This window comes from Chaetodon auriga, chromosome 14, assembly GCF_051107435.1.
Source record: "Chaetodon auriga isolate fChaAug3 chromosome 14, fChaAug3.hap1, whole genome shotgun sequence".
Classification (NCBI taxonomy): Eukaryota; Metazoa; Chordata; class Actinopteri; order Chaetodontiformes; family Chaetodontidae; genus Chaetodon; species Chaetodon auriga.
In genome coordinates this window covers 16,299,312-16,311,843 of record NC_135087.1, presented here as the reverse complement: position 1 = coordinate 16,311,843, position 12,532 = coordinate 16,299,312, and the positions used below count along the sequence as shown (strand labels likewise).

General features: G+C 42.3%; 2 protein-coding genes across 3 annotated transcripts; one reads left to right on the top strand and one right to left on the bottom strand.

Annotated features, from left to right (window-relative positions):
• Positions 1–1,591: 1,591 nt before the first annotated feature.
• Positions 1,592–6,698, top strand: tmem54a (transmembrane protein 54a). The gene is made up of 6 exons (XM_076748843.1): positions 1,592–1,728; positions 3,748–3,944; positions 4,154–4,213; positions 4,531–4,728; positions 4,835–4,972; positions 6,341–6,698. The coding sequence occupies exons 1-6, from the start codon at positions 1,716–1,718 to the stop codon at positions 6,476–6,478; spliced, it is 744 nt and encodes a 247-aa protein (XP_076604958.1). The 5' UTR covers positions 1,592–1,715; the 3' UTR covers positions 6,479–6,698.
• A 136-nt stretch (positions 6,699–6,834) lies between these two features.
• LOC143331714 (putative histone deacetylase 1-B) lies at positions 6,835–12,206 on the bottom strand. 2 transcript variants are annotated; one of them, XM_076748841.1, is made up of 14 exons: positions 12,082–12,206; positions 11,246–11,358; positions 11,029–11,146; positions 10,856–10,930; positions 10,635–10,773; positions 10,345–10,486; positions 10,170–10,262; positions 9,964–10,072; positions 9,715–9,855; positions 9,335–9,443; positions 8,997–9,127; positions 8,736–8,906; positions 7,895–7,946; positions 6,835–7,803 (listed from the first exon to the last, which is right to left on the bottom strand). In XM_076748841.1, exons 1-14 carry the CDS (start codon positions 12,131–12,133, stop codon positions 7,776–7,778), a joined length of 1,473 nt encoding a protein of 490 aa, XP_076604956.1. In that variant the 5' UTR covers positions 12,134–12,206; the 3' UTR covers positions 6,835–7,775. The 2 variants fall into 2 exon arrangements, with proteins under 2 accessions (XP_076604956.1, XP_076604957.1); XM_076748842.1 differs by having other exon boundaries at positions 8,754–8,906.
• Between the last annotated feature and the right edge of the window lie 326 nt (positions 12,207–12,532).

Here is a 12,532-nt window from a genome sequence, read left to right as displayed (position 1 = left end):
ATGTTTGACTCAGCTGGGCTGGTCCAGGGTGCTGGACGACAAAAATAAAATATTTTTGTTTACATATGGAACAACCCAGCCGAACAGCATAGTTTTGACTCATGTCATTACTCACGATTCATGGCTTTGATGTTAAAGGCCTTGTCATTCTCAGGAAGCGCCGTTGAGACAAAGAAGTTTGGATTAGCATGTGACCTGAAAAGACACGCATTCCCCTTTAGCATGGTTATTTGTGACTACTTACACATGTTTAGGTAACTGAATGTATGCACCTCTTTGGGATGCAGGAGATGTGTACTGTAGAAGGAGTTTGCCACCAGGCGGTGGGAGGTTTTTTGAGATTCAAGTAGACAGAGTTGGTGAACATTGCCATGCCATTCTGCATCTGTAAGAGAAGCCGGTCTCAGAAAATCCTTAAAGCTGTAGAAATGGAGAAACTAGTAAAGAACTGGGTAAACTCACCACACGCGTCGTTCCACACTCATCCAAACTGTAAGTGAAGACAAATTGGTTTGGTAGCTCTCCATTGCTATAGCAGCCATCACCCAAATGTATCTCCTCTCCTGTCAGTATGACACCCATGGATCTCTTATCCACCAGCACAGTTAGCTTAGATTCATCACAATACACTTCTACTTTGGGAACATTGAACATGATTGGAGGCAAATCAGCCAGCATGTGAAAGTCAGGGGTCCGACTCCGCCATGAGCTGAAGATGGTGTCATATGGAGGGAAATCAAAATTTCTTTTAAATGGAGAAGGCGCAATGTTTTCAAAAAGACGTGGAAAACCAATGGGAAATCTTGCATCCTGCCAGTTTATTACTGACTGAACAGCAATAAAATGCCCAACAAAAATGCAGAGAAATATCTCTATTGTCCCCATTGCAAACCTCAGTGTGATTACCCTGATTACTCTCCTACCCCAGGTGTGCCATTAATAAGGTGCAGCGGCAGGAGGGACAGGTGCTGGCACTCAAGCTAATGAGGCTAACAGGCATTTGGCAGCTATGATTAAAAACTAAGGAAACTGTGCATTTGGTTCATGTTCATGTTTCTATTAAAACAGCTGAGGTACAAAGTAAATCCTCCCCATCCCCACTAATAGCTGCAGTGTATTATATTTGGTGGGACTATTTTAAGGCATCATCCTGGTATTCTGCTCTTTAAAGATAGAATTGTGTACATAATGTCTCTTCTTTATAGCTTTATTTATGTGGGAACCAGGTCACATTTCCATTCTGAAAAGACATAAGAATCAGCATGGCTGACTCTATGGACAAGTAACACTATAGCATCTTATTTACCGGCTCAGACATTTGGAAAACAAACAACAGCAATTCCTCATAGGATGAAGTGATACCTGAAGTAAATGAACAAAGGTAGGTGCTCTAAAATCATATCTATCCATACAGAGGGATGCCTGGTGAAACCCTCACTGGATATTTTACAATAATTTTGTTATTTCTTGTTATCATCTTGAAGTATGGCTGCAGAGTTGCATGTGATTCTAGCAGATAACCAGCTTTTCCCTCCCTGTGCCTGGGGGCGGAGCTCCCGCACAGGTAGGCGGAAGGTGACGCCTGTGTGTGTGTGCAGGTGAGCGGCAGGGAAGGAAGACAACGAGCCACCGAAAGCGGAGCGTCCCAAAGCTGTCAGAAATGACTTTAATACAACCTGCGTACTAATATGATTTAAGACGACACTGAATGCACCATGGTGAATTCAGGTACGTTGGCTCTCGTGGGTGTAGTGATACAGTGAGTGAATATGTGAGAACTATAATGCGTGCTCAAGGCTTTAGGCGTGGTCTGCAGTTGTTAACGGAGCTCCTACATTTTGTCGGTGTTTGGCTGACAGAACTCAATGTGATGTATTTCTTGTGTTGGTTTCTGTCAGTGAAATCGTGCTGTGAAGCCGCACAAAGGTGAAGTCTAGTTCCTTTGAAGTTTCACCCAAAACGAAGTGAAACTTTTTGGGGTAGCAGCTGCATGGGCTCGCCTAGTATTCATGAACTGCTGATAGGTCAAATGTAGACACAGTACAGTAAGGGTCCCACATGATTATTATTATTATTGTTGCTGTTATTATTGGTATTATTATTATTATTATTATTATGGAACCTAAAGAAAGTAAAAGTATCAGACATCACCATCGGAACGAGATAGACATGCTGTCCCTGTCAGAAAATCTAAAATCACATAAGAATCTAAGAGTTTGGTATCTATACATTCTAGGGCTGCAAGTAAGGATTATTTTCATTATTTTCTTGATTAATCGATTGGGTGTCTGGTCTATAAAATGTTGGAAAGCCCAAGATGACATCCTCAAATGTCTTGTTTTGTTCAGAAACACAAAGATATTCAGTTCACTGTCATAGAGGAGTAAGGAAACTAGAAAAGATCCACATTTAAGAAGCTTCAATCTGAGACATTTAAAAAAAAACCCTCAAACTGATTAATCGCTTATCAAAATAGTTGGTGATCAATTAATCGTTGCATCTCTAATATATTCACTACATGAATACGTTCAATGTTGTGTCTTAGTGTCTTTGTTAGGGTTTGTACATGACAGTTACAACATGTGATTGTGTGTACTTGAATGGCAGCAAACATTACACAAACAATATTATGACCAAAAACATGGCAAGTTTTTCCACAGCACTGTGCTAAAGGCTCGAGTAAGACGAGCCAGTCGCAGGTCTCTGTTACTACCTGATCCCCTTAGGCCAGGTAACTGTGGTGCTGAATGTTTGTACACCCCACCCAAAGCTTTGTCCTGCTTGGTTCAGGAGGGGCTTTACACAGGCTTTATGGGTGGGTGGGGGGGTTCACCTTTACTCAGAGGAAGGCACAAAATAGTGCAGCAAAATGCCCCCAGACCCTTTCTCTGAACTGTCACCATAGCTGCAGCATTTTGCAGCGTGCAGAGGATGAGATCTTCTCTGCAGGGGTTGGGAATAATTGTGGTAACTGCCTTCTTCTCAAGCGCTGTGACGACGTGTTAGCCACCGACCAGCTTCCTTTTGGCTTTGCTCAAACCACAAGTCAGCTCTCTCACGAGCTCTCGGGGTGTTGCACTTACAGCTCGTTCTGTACTTCAGATCACATTTCATACGCTTTTGAGCGCACATAATTTCATCTTGTATACTATTATGCTTCCTGTCAACAACACATACTGATGCACACACGCAGCTGGTATTCACATACCCTGACACTGGGATCAGAGTTACAAGCTTCAGTCTGAAAAGATGGACGGCTGCAATGTAACATAATGAATTAGTTGTTTATCTTTCATTTTGGCAGAGGTCACAATGTGCAAGACTTAGTTAAAATAACATCCTTCTTCTTCCTCTACAGTGAGGAGGAAGTGGACTATTCAGATCCTTTACTGAGTAAAAGTACTATACTGAAAATGTCACTGAAGTAAAAGTATAAGCAGGGAAATGTACTTCTTCTACTTCTACGATTATCAAAAGAGTTGCCATTTCATTTTCAGTCAGTCAACTAATTGGTTGACCGACTAATCATTTCAGTTGTACCAGTTTAATTTGTAACAAACATCATATTTTAGAAATTATTTTTCTTGTGTAAAAATATCAGTTTGTAAAATAACTAGTAACTGAAACTGTCAGATACATGTAGTGAAGTAAAAAGTACACTGTTTCCCACTGAGATGTGTTAAATTTAAACTTGAGTACAGTACTTGTGCAGATGTACTTAGTTACATTCCGCCGCTGTTCCTCCAGGAGTATGCTGCGCCAGCCTCAAGGACAACAAAGCCCTGATGAAGATGGGGCTGGCACTGGTGCTGGTGGGCCACGTCAACTTTCTTCTTGGGGCCCTGGTGCACGGCGCGGTGCTCCGGCACATCACCGTGCACTCTCTGGCGCGGACCATGGTGTACGCCATCTCGAATGTCATCGCCATCGTGGCAGGTTTGGTGGTAAGCGGTGGGACGTGCACATAAAGATCTTTGATATTAAACTAGCTGCTGCCTCACCAAGCTGATAAAATATTTAGCTGCTGGAAACTCCATAATCTCCATATCTGATCATAATGCAGTTTATACTTTTATGTTCAAATAGCACCATTTGGAGTAGTAATATTGTGTAATTCATCTGTGAATGAATGATCCGTCTCTTTGCCCTTTAGGGAATCATTAGTGGAGTAACGGCCATTGTCCTGTCCAAAAACAAGAAAAACAGGATCCTGGTAAATACTGCTCCCCTCTCCTTGACACAGCTTCTCGCTCCTCCATTCAGCCCTTGTTAGAACTTGCCCTTTGTATTTTGGGTGAGTGTATGTGTGTATGATACACACACATCACGGAAGACGATAGCTATTTAAATAGCTAACACACATGTACATGCAAATATAGAATTCATTCAAATTTTGGAGTGTGGACTCACCTGTTATTTCTGTAGTACTTCCCTCCTACAGCTGCTACACTGAAAAGCATGTGAAATGTCTGCTCGATTAGAGGCTGTGTTTTCACTTACTGACATACTCGTGTCATTCTGTCCTCGCAGAAGTGGATCCTGTTAGTCTTCAGCTTCCTGTCAGGTCTCCTGGCTCTTGCCTCCAGCCTGGGTTTGTCAGTTTCAATGGTGACAGCCATTGTTCACAAAGGTTGGAGCCTGCTAACGCACTGCAAGTTTTCCGATGATGACGTCAGCCCCTCTTCCAGCATCACATACGAATGCCCCTTTGACCCCACCCGTATCTATGTAAGCGGAACATAAACATTTGCTCATCAGCTGTTTGGATATCGAGCTGAAGAAAAGACGTGTTTATTAATCAGGGTTTTGTGCTGTGGTCTTGTTTGTCGACCAGGGGACCACACTCATCCTGTGGGTGCCTCTTATCTTTATGTCCGTGGTGGAAATGGTGTTCTCCTTCCGCTGCTTTGCCGTCTGCACTTCGTTCCTCTACCTCTGTCCATGCAGGAGGAGGCCGATCCGGGCTAAGAGGGTAAGATCACTGACTCTGCTGGACCTGCATTAATTGTGTTTGTGTGCAAGAGCGTTGATTTCTGTTATCTTATCGTGTCACATGCAGTAGATCATTTCACACAGTTGCTCTCTTGATGATGAGAAGAATGTTTTCAGCATAAATGCTAACGGTGCAGTGATGTAGACGTGAAACATCCATACAGCCAAAGGGACAAATAGTACGCTTTAACCTTGATTCGCTGAAGGAGAAGTGTATATTTTTACAAGAGAAATCAGCACTTTCCTGCCTAGCTGTGACATCAGAATGATGCACTGCACTGTCCTGTTTGAGGTCACACATGAATGTCTTCATAACAGCAAACAAATAATTCAGTTATAAAGTAACACTTGGAAGGCTTTGTAGAAGCTTATCAGCAATAAAACAGTAATCAAGCCACAACATCAACTGCTCTAACTTCATTAGTTCCACCAATAGCAATGTCAACACTGAATTTAATACAGACACACAGAAGCCAGTGTTGTAGACCCGCTGACAGGGCCAACTTGAGCAGAGCATTGTGGTAACTGTGCCCCTCACCTCATGCTGTCTGCACACGATCACACGGCTTGATCCTGAAAGTAAAGTCAAAGTGGTAAACTGAAAAAAAAAAACTGGCTCAGTTTCTTTACTATGATGAACACCGGGTTCTCACCAATGCATCGAAAATACTCAAACGGTCTTATGTACTCATTTAAAACACAAAGCGAATTTGCTGAAGTGTTCAGTCTGAGAAACACATTATGTCGTCATCTGGTCTGACACAGATCAAGTTTTCGCACAGGAAGCCCTGTAAGCAGGCAGCTTTGTGGTCAAATGTTTAGTCTCCATCATGTTCAAATAATATTGTATAAAATATGCAATTTGCTATTCAAAAAGTAAACACTCTGCTGTGACACGTTTTAATCGCAGCCCAGCACTGACACAGGCACTTTGTACTCTACAAGTCATTTTCATTCTTGTCACAGTCGTCATACAAATGGAGTAAAATCGCTGATGAAATCCGTCTGTCTAGAATGGCCCAGCAGGTTTTGACAGGTTATTACATGCATAATCATTAAGATCTCTGAAGGTACCCCACACTATTACTGTGTATCTGAGGAAACAGTTAGACCTAGTGGCTAAATTTCAAGTAGTATTAGATTTTGTACTTTAGCTTTCTGTATAGATTGAATGAATTGAATTGACAGCGATTTGGTCTTTACTGTATCTTCTCATTACCTTTACTAAGAACATTTGCATATTATATGAAGGACAGCATGTGGTGTGTGCTCAACTTACTGGAACTGTCAGGACCTGAATGCAAGTTAGCTTCTCTTTGATAGAAGTGCAATTCATGTTATGTTTCAGGTGCGTATTCAGAGAGCTGTTGAAACTCCATCATTGCCTCCAGCACCAGATCCAGAGAGCGAAACCACAGCCGAGCCCGCGGAGCAGGACGAACTGCTGGACAGCGTGAGCGCAGTGGAGCAGAGCGAATGGCTCTGAAGCAGCTGAACCTTACCACAAAGGTTGCAAACTGCTGGCCTTGACTAAAACACAACTTCATCTGCGAAGTTGTCACACAGAGTGTGTCTGTTACACATTAAATGTCTGAAGGCATTTGTTGGATTTAAACCAGCGAAAGCAATGGCATTTTATATCCCTCTTTATTGAAAGGACTTTTGTTTTTTTCAATACTGCTGCTGGTTTTGTCAGATTTTGTATTTACTACTATTGTCCTGAAAATAGTTGTATCTTGATATTAAAATTTTCTTAATGAAGTATTGAGTTGTAAATCAATAATTCATCCCAGACGTAACATTTTATCATCTTATTCTGAAAAACTTACAAAATAAAGATGCTGAACTTTTTCGGGTAGATTTTATTGCTGTTGAAAGTGTGTCCGCACACACTGTGGTCTGTCAGATTTAAATGACATTTGTAAGCTCTCTTGTGGAACACTATTACTCATGTCTCAGAATACAAATATATATATACAACAACTGAATTCTGGCATTTGTTTGCCTCCCACATTACACTGAGTGCTGCTGGACATTCAAGTCCAAATTTCAGTGGACTCTTAAGCCTGAAGGCAGCAATCACGTGAGAGGACTCAAACAGTTTCAATATTGTGATGAAGGGGTCCAGGAAAGTTGCCAAAGAGGATGTCAATGTGTCAGTGAAGGGCACATACTAAATTACATTTTAAAATAGGAGACTGTAATGTACTTACACTATGACATGTAAAAAGGTATTTAGGTAAATACACTACGCCCTTAGCCACTCTTGGAAACCTTAAACAGGCAAGACCAGTGACACCAATGTATTACTGAAAAGTATCTATTGTATAAACATGCTTCCACTACATATTCAAAGACAAAAGTGGGACTGAAAGACAAACCAGAGTAGCCAAAATATCTATGATTTAAATAAATTAAATCCATCAGATATATAAAAGCATACATGTACTAAGCCATTTTACAGAGTTGCTTCACGAGGGAAAAGCAAATATCATAGCATAAAAAAGATTAAAGATTAAAAAAAAAAAAGAGAGAAAGCATACAAAAAACAATATTCAAAAAACACTGACTGGAGTCCATAAACAGCAAGGTTGAAAAGGTGTCCTAGAAAAAAATCATTTTACGATCCCCGTCCCTTTTTGAGGGAGTGGGGTCTCATTACAAAGGAATAGTCCTTCATGGAGTTCCACAGCAGCAGCCTGGAAAGATGATTTGTCCAAAGCGTTGTTGCTGTCGATCCGCCCTGATCAGCTGCAAATTGGCATCAGTGGCTGCTGAGGACCTCAAGGTGTCTTGGATTCTTCTTTAGGCCTAAAGGACCCAAAGCAAGAATAAGATGAATGCTCCCAACAAGCCACTTCCTGGACAACATGGTAATCAAGTGTGTGCAGTGTTTTCTCACTTTGAGGTGTCCATCTTCTCCTCTTCTGGCACCTTGTCTTCTTCTTTCACTTCTAGGAAAGAAAGAAAAGACTAGAACTATCGCCTCGCAGTTGTGCGCCTCCGCCAACCAGTCAGGTTGCAGTTTACATCCGTGTCTCTCCAGACTCATATTTAGTGAAGACTTCGAAGGAATTTAATAAAAGGTATGAAGTGTCTTTTTTGGTGACATGGAAGTTCTCACTATATTGACCTGTATGATTTGAGTGAATAATGTCCAGTGAGAAGACAGGCTGTCTTCACTTAGAGACTGTTTTTAATACAGAGGACTGATAGAGGGCTTCATCACATGGTGCAACAACAATCACGTGAAGCTCAAAATCAGCAGAACCGATGAGCTTGTGGTGATATATCTATTAGTCATATTCCTTTTATGTGTTCATGCGCTGATTCTGATAGAACACAAACTTGTAGCCATGACAGAAGACAATCGCTACAGTTTCAAAGATGAGTGTCACCAAAGATTAGTGTCTGACCAAATGTGAAATATGGACACAGTCTGCCCTTCTGTTCCTGAGTCCTCTTGAATAATGGTGAGACAAAATGTTTCGGCAGAACGTGATGATGTCACCTTTTAGATATAAAATGTCACCACATTTTATGCCACGTGCATGAGAATGGGACAAACAGATGTATGGTACAGACAGACTGACCACCTGAGGCGTAAAAATAAACAAATATTCATGGCTGTCATAGTACGGCCTCTGTATCACACAGGATGATCTGACTGAACATGAAAATCTCTTTATGTTCAAAGATGACATGAGTTAGATGTGATGAAAATGAAAAAAATGAATAGATACCTTTTGTTTCCTCCTCACCTTTCTTCTCCTTTTCTTCTCCCTCTTTCTCTCCCTCAGTTTTGGCTCTCTTGACTTTCTTGAAGTTGGCTGCATTTCTGCGGCCTCCTTCGCCTTCGTCCTCCGAGTCAGAGAACTCCTCCTCGCACGCTATCCTCTTGTCATGAGCACGGACTGAGCATTAGCAGAGGACAGGGTTACATTAAACCAGAATCTCTTCAGTTTTGGAGGGTTAGCTGAAGGTGCTATGTGAGGGGTTCTTACTGGAGATGCGTTTGTTGGGGTCATCCTCTTCCTCATCTCCACTGTCCTCCTGGACAGCATCCTCGGGGATGGCCTGCATCTGAACTCCCGGGGCATGGGGCAGCATACGCAGGTTCTCAAACAAGCGCTGCCTGCAGGACAGAATGCAGGTTGAACATATCGAGCACAACAAACATGAGACATGAAGCTACACCTGTGCTGCAGCCGTGCGCTCAGCTTTTCAATCAATAAACAAGAAATGTGTGAAAGCTGACTCAGATGATGCTGTTCGATGTGCATTATGCCACTTGATGTTTCATGAACTATACTCAGAATAAAACTGACTGGGATGCACTCACTTGATCTTCTCCAGGTAGTCGTTGGTGTTCTGATTGGTCATGTTCGAGGGGCTGATGTGCAGCTTGAAGTCTGGTCCGAAGTATTCAAAGTAGTCGTTGTATGGGAGCTCTGTCGAGTTGAGTGAAAATTTACACAATTTATCTCTCATATCACTAGTTAATGACCACGAAAGTCATTTTACTGTTCTTCTCTTTTCACCTGCTGTTACTAACTGCAAACAACAGATTCAAAATGTTGTGCATACTCTAAGAAGACTTGAGGAGGCCATCTGAGCAGTTCACTGAAAAGCCTACAGTTACTTTTCTTTTTAAACTCACTATGCTGTTATCTTGTGTGTAAAAATGTGAGGGAAAAAAAAAACATTGCTACTAAAGCTCACCATTGGGGATGGAGGTATCAAGGGCTACAGCAGTCTCATACGTCCAGCAGCGTGCCACATTACGGATGGTGTAGCCTCCTCCACCCAGCATTAGCAGCGGCAGGTTGAAACTCTTCATGTACTCCACACACTTGGCATGGCCTGAGCACAAAACGCGAGGAAAATATTAAATTGGGAGAAAATTCTTTGATTTCTCAAAACACTTGCTGACGTCTTCGCTCAGAGCCATCAGACGTTTCCTTAACTTACCTTTAATGGTGAGGTTAAAGCATCCAAGCCTGTCTCCTGACAGAGAATCAGCTCCACACTGCAGAACCACTGCACTGGGTTGGTACATCTCCATCACCTTGGCCATGATCTACACAAACGACAACAACATCTTTCAGACACTTCTGTCCATCAAGGGAGATCACACTACAAAAACATCAGAGCTAACACGGCTTTTATTTACTCACAGGTTTGAATATGGCTTCATACGACTCATCGTCAATCCCATCCCTCAGCGGGTAATTCACAGCGTAGTATTTACCCTTCCCAGCACCGATGTCCTGCAGAGAGCAAAGCAGATGTCAACTGAATGTATGACTACGATGATGTGACTTCAATCTGTCCAATCATCTCAGGTCTTACCCTCAGGTCGCCTGTACCAGGGAAGTACTCTCCGTACTTGTGGAAGGAAACTGTCATAACACGGTCCGTGGTGTAGAAAGCCTCCTCCACACCGTCCCCGTGATGGATGTCAATATCTATGTACAGAACTCTCTGGTGGTATCTGGAAAAAGGGGAAATATCCTTTAGACATTTACCACACATGCCCAACTGGGAGAACCACTGGACCCTAAGTTCATTATCAGTTTAAAAGACATTTGATCAGCCACACAGACATGCAGAACAAGCTATGATAGAGCTTTTGTACTCACTTCAGTAATTCCAGAATAGCCAGTACAATGTCGTTGACGTAGCAAAACCCTGAGGCCTCAGACTTCTTGGCGTGATGCAGGCCTCCAGCCCAGTTGATAGCAATGTCTGTCTGCTGTTTGTTCAACTTCACTGCACCGGCTGCAGCACAATGAGGAGAGAATTAACAGCCTGCTTACACAGATTTTAACTGAATACTGGGGCAATTATGGTGTACACTTACCTACGGAGCCTCCTCCTGAGAGCTGGCAGAACTCAAATAAACCATCAAACACTGGACAGTCCTCTCCCACATTAACTGCAAAGCAAGGACAGAGAAATAATGTCAACATTTCTATGTTTCCTGTCAAAACTGTCAGTTCGATGAACAGAAATGTAACACTTCACCAAACTTACATCTCTGCATCTGTTTGCTGTACTCTGACATGTTGTCCGGTCGAATCGAACGCAGGAATTTGATGTAGTCGTCACTGTGGTACTTGGTCATCTCCTCTCCGCTGGCTTTGTGTGGACGCTGGAACACAGAGGACAGATCAGTTCCTGTGACACACAAGACAAGCTAAGGAAGTCCAGCATTTTGACTAGGAAGCACTGTTACTGTAGTTTAACGTACATATATCTCCATCTTTCTGTAGAGGCCATAGTTGAGCAACAGGTTGTGCGTCATGCGGATTCGGTGGGGCTTCATGGGGTGCCCCTGACCATAGTAATAATTCCCAACATCACCTGAAATGTGAACAAATTAAACAAAGTTACATTATTTGTTTACATTACATGCAAATTGCACAATTGTAAACACGAACTAAAGATTAAACACAACACGTTTCGGTGGAGAACAAATTCATACATTGAAAAGGGTAATGAAGAGATTCATCAATGCCGTCATGTATATGTGTTATGATCCCGCAACCGGACCTCTCACTCCAAATGCAGTTTGAAAATGCAGTTGCTTCGATGAAACTATGCAAACTACCAAGCTGCACCGTACAGAGTGCCGCTTTGTTACTCATCGTGACTAATGTTGACCTATTTGGCGTTTGAAGGCAGCAAGATGAGCCATTTTAATGTTAGCTTAGTGTTGGCGTTAATTGCGGTGACAACGAAGTCCTCACATCTCCTTTGTTAGCTCTCTAGCTAGTAATGGTAACTGATCTACATAAAGTACTAATATCGGGTAGATAAGCGCCTAAAATAGTATTTTAAGGGCAACCCGTGTATTTTGGAAAACTGAGCAGACACTATTAGCATTAATACCCTGTGTGAACTCAGAGACACTGCGTTTGACTGAGATGAAGAGAGCCGTCTGCTACTCAAGCTAGCTAGGTTAACGTTAGCTAACGTGCCAGGTTAGCATGAGGTGAAATAAACTGCAACCTTTGTTTGCGCAAAGTGGCGGATTTCACCCAGCAATGCGTCCTTTGACTAAAGAGCAGGCACGCGAGTACTCACCGTCATAGTAGTAGCAAACTTTTTTCTTTGTTCCTTGGGAAGTAAGCGCCATTTTAGTGCTCTTTGGCTGGCTTTCACCGCTCACCGCAGCATACAACAGCGTCAAGAGGCGGATAGTTTGTATCACGTCCAGTCAATGGGATGTAATGTTCCCTGTTTTCAACAGGGGGCGACAGAGCGACGGTCTGTCTCACCCTGTGTGGTGTGACGGTGTGTGCTGCAAATCCACTACTTTTTTTTAAAAGTGAAGAAGCAATAACACATCGTAAGAGCTGAAAGCCTACATTCAAAATGTAATTTAAACATAAGAACAGAAGTATTATCAAAATGTACTCAAAGCAGTCTCATTAGGCAGCCAGTGGCTAATGCAGAAGTACACTTTATACATGGTATTTTGAATTATAGTGGATCCATTAATGCACAGGCATGATTTTAATAATGCAGCTGGTGA

Excerpts from the sequence above, each read along its gene's own strand:
- LOC143331714 (XM_076748841.1), bottom strand. The coding sequence starts at position 12,133 with ATGGCGCTTACTTCCCAAGGAACAAAGAAAAAAGTTTGCTACTACTAT. Across the intron at positions 10,263-10,344 it reads CTGGTACAGGCGACCTGAGG|GACATCGGTGCTGGGAAGGG; the intron begins GTAAGACCTGAG and ends TGCTCTCTGCAG. Across the intron at positions 9,128-9,334 it reads GACTACCTGGAGAAGATCAA|GCAGCGCTTGTTTGAGAACC; the intron begins GTGAGTGCATCC and ends TCTGTCCTGCAG.
- tmem54a (XM_076748843.1), top strand. Across the intron at positions 4,214-4,530 it reads ACAAGAAAAACAGGATCCTG|AAGTGGATCCTGTTAGTCTT; the intron begins GTAAATACTGCT and ends CTGTCCTCGCAG. Across the intron at positions 4,973-6,340 it reads GGCCGATCCGGGCTAAGAGG|GTGCGTATTCAGAGAGCTGT; the intron begins GTAAGATCACTG and ends GTTATGTTTCAG.